This window comes from Mixophyes fleayi, chromosome 4, assembly GCF_038048845.1.
Source record: "Mixophyes fleayi isolate aMixFle1 chromosome 4, aMixFle1.hap1, whole genome shotgun sequence".
Classification (NCBI taxonomy): Eukaryota; Metazoa; Chordata; class Amphibia; order Anura; family Limnodynastidae; genus Mixophyes; species Mixophyes fleayi.
The window spans coordinates 24,562,884-24,570,358 of record NC_134405.1 but is presented as its reverse complement, the minus strand read 5'-3'; the positions used below and the strand labels follow the sequence as shown (position 1 = coordinate 24,570,358).

At 37.1% G+C, this 7,475-nt stretch overlaps 1 protein-coding gene across 1 annotated transcript in view; it reads right to left on the bottom strand.

The window, feature by feature from the left end:
* Positions 1-1,367: 1,367 nt before the first annotated feature.
* Positions 1,368-7,475, bottom strand: part of LOC142149708 (uncharacterized) — a 70,038-nt gene continuing 63,930 nt past the window's right edge. Inside the window, exon 6 of the mRNA XM_075205012.1 lies at positions 1,368-1,443. Within this exon, the coding sequence (XP_075061113.1) occupies positions 1,412-1,443 (32 nt within the window). The 3' untranslated portion in view covers positions 1,368-1,411. The remainder of the gene's footprint in view (positions 1,444-7,475) is intronic.

Sequence of the window (7,475 nt, the reverse complement as noted above, 5' to 3'; positions counted from 1 at the left end):
ATGACTAGGACCATGCCTGGAATTTTGCCCTCTCCACCCCTTTATCTCATTACCAAATTTTTTGTGCACAAACTGAAATATCGCCTCTGCACCAAACATCACTAGAGATGAATACATTGTCCAACTCTTCCCCTGTGGCTATTGCAACATATGTTCCTCCAAAAAACGTCGCCATATTGCTCCATCCTGTGGCCAAGTGTTTGGGTCCTTCAGATGGCCCAGGATTTAAAAAATCACACTTTTTTCTAGTTAGTGTACTAATTAAGTATTATTTTTAGATAGGACATTTTCATATAAATATAAGATGGAACCTCCTTTCTTGGGAGTGGTTTTGTCAGGATACTGGAGCTATCTGCGGATATTGGCACAGCTCTATCTGGAGGCGCGGAGTCTAGCGTGACTTTGGTCTTCGCAAGGGAGTTTGGGTTTAGCTGCAAGAGACATGCAGGTCGCGGTTCTCCAGGAGGGCAATCAGCAAGCTAGATGAAGGTACATGGATAGTCAGGGAAGCCGAGGTCAAGCCATGTGGACTGCGCAGTTCACAATGAGTATCCAGCAGAGTAGTCAAACAGGCCAGGGTCAAATAGCAGAGAGGTCTTGCAGGGCCAAAGGGAGAATCCAGGAGGACTGCCAAAACAAGCTGAGTCAGGAAAGGTGGAAACAGGCCAAAAGTAGTGCAGGAACATAAATGCCTGGAGACAGGATAGACCTAATACTCTGGCACATTAATGGTGCCAGAGTTATCCTTAAATAGTGCTGAGGGGAGTTTACCAGTGGCTAGTGAACAACCTTTAAAATAAGGAATCTTTACATCCATAAAATTCTTGAAATCTGTATGTGGAGAAATGTCACTGATATATGCCAAATTGAATTACCTTGCATACAAATTGGGGTTTCAGTGCCCCAATTTGAGAGCTGCTGTTGGTAATAATTTGAAATCAGCATTTTGCAGATACTGATTTACTAAGTTTAGTTAGGCTGAGCGCCTAAGTTTGTTCTTTGACCTTGCATATAGTAAAATAAATACTGTATGCATGGCTTCAAGTTTATTAAATGTATAAACACATGATAATTTGATCAACATACACAGATAAATTAGACCTCGTTGCACTCACGGTGGTGCAGGTAATGTCACAGTTACATCCATTCACTTTAATAATATCCAATAACAGTTTTATCTAATTGGCGCTAACAGTGAGTTAAGAAAGTCAAGTGTTATAATAAAGTCTACTTCATCCACACATACATATGGATGAATTTTATGGTGTCAAATGTCTACCAAGATACTCAGGGGACTATAGTCGGATCCAGCTGTACATTGTTAACTGCACTATTCTATTCTCTATTTGGACGTATGTCTCCTTCATCTTCCACCTGTCTACTTTCCATCTCCCCGTGTTCTGGATCTTCATCATTGTCGCCTGACTGCTCTTGTTCTGGCCCCTGAAATGAGACAATATCTTTTTTGGAGATTCTGCTGACTGTTATATACCAGCCGAGAAATATATGAATTTCAGTTCTTATTACAGCAAATGATTGAGCTGTTGATGACCATTTTTTATACATTTGTATATGAACCTCAATTATATAACTTGAAAAATAATTATAATTGTCCTATCCAATTTATCTGATTTATATACTAAGATATTATGCCTGTTCTGTTTGAATGTCCACTCTTTTGCTGCATCTATTAATTCATTCAGATAACCTCTCTGGAGGATATTTCTTTGCATATTATCTTCTTGTTTTAAGTAATCCTCAACAAATGTACAATTTCGTCTCAATCTATTAATCTGCCCCTTTGGGATATTTTTGACCCACTATTGTAATGTAGATATGAGCTTGAAATCACAGGCTTATTGTAATTCATTAAAACAATTCTCTTATTACCTACTGAGAGGGTAACATCAAAGAAAAAAACTGAAAAATAAACAAAATTGTGGATAAATTTTAAAGTGCTCCAAAACATAACAAAATCTAGTACTAATTCAGATTCATCTTCCCACATTATAAAAAAAAGCTCATCAATGTAATGGCCATAAAGCACCAGGTTTACCCCATGTGGACCTCCCCATATATACTGGTCCTAAAAAAGACTCCCATATAGAGGTTTCCATAACTGGCTGTGAACCTGGTGCCCATGGCCATTCTGAGTGTTTTGAAGATAAAATGTGAAATCAAACATGAAATAGATATGAGTGAGAATAAAACAAATAAAATCCAAAAGTAATTCACACTTTCGCCTATAGATTCCAATACCATTCATCAATAGACTTATTCTACCCCAGATGAATGGAGGTATGTGTGTAAAGAGCCTGGACGTCCAGGGTCAGAAAATCCCACCCCAGGCGCCGGTGTATTTCTTTAATTAACTTTAAAATATGCATGGTGTCTTTGACATGAGATCTCTGGAAGACAACATGATCCTGTAGAGAATGGTCAACATAAAAAGAGATATTAGAAGTAAGTGACCCTATCCCTGAAATAATAGGATGCCCTGGTGGTGAATGGCGTGACTTGTAAATTTTCAATAAATAATAAAGCAAAGATGTAATAGGGTGTCTAGGCAATAAAAAAATAAACTCCTCCTTTGTTATAACTCTCTCAGTAAGGGCAGATTCAAGCAAAACCTTGAGGCCTGTCTGAAATTTCCTGGTTGGATCTTCAGAAAGAATATTGTAGAAGATGGTATCATAAAGTTGTCTCAAAGATTCCTTTAAATAATCTGACCAATCAAGGATTTCAACACCCCCTCCCTTATCAGCAGATTTAATAACTATAGAGGTATAATTCTATAATTTTGTTAAAGACTTCCATTCTATTTGTATATTATTTCCTCAACTTTTTAAAGTCACCCATAGTCTTCATATAAAACATTTGTATGGCAGGGCTTCATTGGCTCAAGGGGTAAAATTTGAATTTATTTCTGCATTTACTAACCACCAATTTATTTTCTTGATTTCTAATCTCAAATATAGATCTGTAGGTCTCAACATCATCTAATATAATGTTTTAACTCCAAAGATCTTCCAAAATGGCAAGACCACTCAAATCCTCTCCATCAAATAAAAGGATTGCCATCAATTTCTTTTTTCTTTAGATTTTTACTTATAAAATATCTTTCGCTAAATAGGGATTTAACATACCTATTAAGCTCTGTAAATGAATTGAACAAATTCGGGTTGGCACTATTAAAGTAATTCTATCGTTTTAAAATAAGCATTGCCCAATCAATTGTATGTGTTTCCAAAGCACAAAGTTATTTATTTTTAGCAGATGTAAATAGTCAACAATTCAATACATTATTATATTATAATAAAGTACAGTACAGCACAGCCAATACCAAAAGATAAATACATACCAATGCAATCGCATGCGCTCGCTGCGCACCCACGGGACCCGGTGGACAGTATATCTGTTAGAATACTGTGTCAGAGTTGACTTAGGTCTGGATGCACAGCTATGAATATATATACAGTCAGTGTTTCATTGTGAACAATAGAGATGACGTAGATGGTTTCTATAGGTCCAGACGTTGGGTGGGTCCAGGCAAGACAGGTAATAGGTTGATTCAATCTAAGGAATCCAAAGGTGGGGGTCTTATCTCCAGGGAGTCTGCCCCTTTCATAGCCAGCATCATACAAAGGTTTACTCTCTAATATCAATAACTAAAGTATGCAATGTGCGATCTCTTCGCCGACTGCACCGGACAGCTGCTGATGATTAGGGCATGACACCTTTCCTATAACCTAAACCTTTAATAACACTACAATGTACATATAATCACTATATATATATATATATGTATATATATATATATATATATATATATATAGAGTAATAATAAACCGAATACTATCTGCTCCTGAATTACAGTGTAACAGAACCAATATGAAATTCTATAACTAACTAACTGTTGTAATGCGAGTGTGTGCGTATGTATTTTACCGTGCGATCGCATCACGCCACGTAACACGTGGCGTACGCTTCGCAATACGCACGGCAAACCAAAATTAAACCAATATACTTTCATTCATCCAATTATACGACTTCAACAGCACTTGGAGAAAAATTAAGACCTTTTGATAGTAATCATAGTTGCGAACCATCTAGCTGCTTACTAGACAAACTGAAAACTCCTTTTAATTTCCCTACACTCTCTGTTTTCATTTTTGGGTCACCCCCTCTCTCATCCCTCGTATTCCTTTTGACATTTAGGTGAATTTGGGAATAGTATTAAAAATTTATTCAGATGTAAGGGGAGCCCTTGACTGTTCCCTTTCTCTGAAAAATAGGTGGAACTATATTTCTCTAACCTAGTTTTTTACCTTCTTCCTAAATCTCTATTACCAGATTCCACCAGTTACCAGTTCTACTTATTTCTCTCTCATAATTATGTTCAGTAGATTTTTTTATATCTTTCCAAACTTCCCAGAAATATTTTTACTTTTCCCTCTCTCATGAGTTTATCCTAAATATCTCTTATTGTGCCTTTAATTCCCATCAGATCTAACATAACCATTTCTTCTTGGGAGATTCTTTGAAAAGCTCTCATAGTTTAGGCTTCAATCTTGACATTTTTTTAAAAAAAATTATGACTTTATTTGTAAGATACATCACATAATATACAATGACCCAGTATTGACATTCGGGGGTCAATATATTAGACATCATCTTAATTGAACATCAAAATGGATCCATTTTTTAAAGGGTAATCATACAATACAAGGATTATAAAGTTATATATATTTATATAAACAAGACACAGAGCCGACACATTGGTTACCGGCAGAGAGACATTAAGGGCTATATTTACTAAGCTGCGGGTTTGAAAAAGTGGGGATGTTGCCTATAGCAACCAATCAGATTCTAGCTTTCATTTATTTAGTACCTTCTACAAAATGATAGCTAGAATCTAATTGGTTGCTATAGGCAACACCCCCACTTTTTCAAACCCGCAGCTTAGTAAATCTAGCCCTAAGAGTTAGTTGTTTAAACCTATGTTTTACGATCTACATATGGATTCCATACTAGAATTATTTGGAACATTGTTTTTGCAGTCTACCATACAGACTTAATACATTTATTGAATGGTAACACACTATATATATTCAGAGTTCTAATCATCACTTTAAAGAACACTCTCAACTTTTATTCAGGATCATACTCAGTTGTAGCATGTATATCTATTTATTGCCGTTAAGGAACAGTGGAGCTTTGGACTTATTTCAGAACAGTACCATTTTTCCAAATCTATTGCGCTCCTAGCATTAATTGCTCTTCTAGTAGATTCTAGTTCTGCTGTGTTCCAATGTACATATGCATGTATAATTAGTGCTATTAATAACAGATTAAATTTTTCAAATGTATATTTTTTTCTATATTTAAAAGTATTTCCTTGATGGGACTCTTTTTTGTGCTGTTTATTTTTTTCTTTTTGTTACTTGTTTACTAAGTAGAAAAAAGTAACAGACTTAAAGGGTAATTTTTGTCATGGAAACCTTTACCTAACTTGTAACATATGTAAGATGCACTCTCTTTTAGAAGAAATCTAACATGACCTGAATCTGAAATAATTAAAATAATCTTTATTTTAATGAGGCCGGGGAGGAGAATAAACTGAAGTGTTCTTTTGTATTGTTTGAAACATTGTTACGTGAATTGACACAGTTAAATATGATGCTCAAGGTGTTCAGCAGAGTGGCAGTTAAAGATGGAGAGAAACCTTATAGGATTCAGCTGTAGAGAAATAAGGAGAGCTAACAGAATTTAGCTGTAGAGAAATAAGGAGAGCTACATACACAAGTGGAAGCTGCTCAAATCAATTTATAGGCCATAACAGGAGCTTGAAAGGGTGGGGTTATCCTACAAGGAACATACACACAACATTTTTTCCCCCAGCACACTGCTTTAGCCAGCAACAGATCTGCCATTTCTACTGTAGATAAAAATTCAAAAGTCTTTGTTGCACACATTTGCAAATGTATGTTTAAGCCATCCGCCACACCAAGGTGCTTTTGCTAATAGGATGGTCCTACTCTAAACAATGAGAGTCCCATATATTTGGGCCATACATATGTGTTTTTAAATTGAGAGCCAACTTACCAAAGAGGTACCCCAGAAGCCTCCAAACAGCAATTCAGTGCCAGTACCCCCTCTCAGCTACTGACACCAACATGCCTCTCAGACAAATACAGAAGTGGAAGCTGCTCAAATCAATTTATAGGCCATAACAGGTGCTTGAAAGGGTGGGGTTATCCTACAAGGAACATACACACAAAATTTTTTCCCCCAGCACACTGCTATAGCCAGCAACAGATCTGCCATTTCTACTGTAGATAAAAATGCAAAAGTCTTTGTTGCACACATTTGCAAATGTATGTTTAAGCCATCCACCACACCAAGGCGCTTTTGCCAATAGGATGGTCCTACTCTAAACAATGAGAGTCCCATATATTTGGGCCATACATATGTGTTTTTAAATTGAGAGCCAACTTACCAAAGAGGTACCCCAGAAGCCTCCAAACAGCAATTCAGTGCCAGTACCCCCTCTCAGCTACTGACACCAACATGCCTCTCAGACAAATACAGAAGTGGAAGCTGCTCAAATCAATTTATAGGCCATAAGAGGTGCTTGAAAGGGTGGGGTTATCCTACAAGGAACATACACACAACATTTTTCCCCCAGCACACTGCTATAGCCAGCAACAGATCTGCCATTTCTACTGTAGATAAAAGCAAAAGCGCCTTGGTGTGGCGGATGGCTAAAACATACATTTGCAAATGTGTGCAACAAAGACTTTTGCATTTTTATCTACAGTAGAAATGACAGATCTGTTGCTGGCTATAGCAGTGTGCTGGGGGAAAAAATGTTGTGTGTATGTTCCTTGTAGGATAACACCACCCTTTCAAGCACCTGTTATGGCCTATAAATTGATTTGAGCAGCTTCCACTTCTGTATTTGTCTGAGAGGCATGTTGGTGTCAGTAACTGAGAGGGGGTACTGGCACTGAATTGCTGTTTGGAGGCTTCTGGGGTACCTCTTTGGTAAGTTGGCTCTCAATTTAAAAACACATATGTATGGCCCAAATATATGGGACTCTCATTGTTTAAAGTAGGACCATCCTATTAGCAAAAGCGCTTTGGTGTGTCGGATGGCTTAAACATACATTTGCAAATGTGTGCAACAAAGACTTTTGCATTTTTATCTACAGTAGAAATGGCAGATCTGTTGCTGGCTATAGCAGTGTGCTGGGGGAAAAAAATGTTGTAAATAAGGAGAGCTGACAGGATTTAGCTGTAGAGAAATAAGGAGAGCTGTCAGGATTTAGCTGTAGAGAAATAAGGAGAGCTGTCAGGATTTAGCTGTAGAGAAATAAGGAGAGCTGTCAGGATGTAGCTGTAGAGAAATAAGGAGAGCTGTCAGGATTTAGCTGTAGAGAAATAAGGAGAGCTGTCAGGATTTAGCTGTAGAG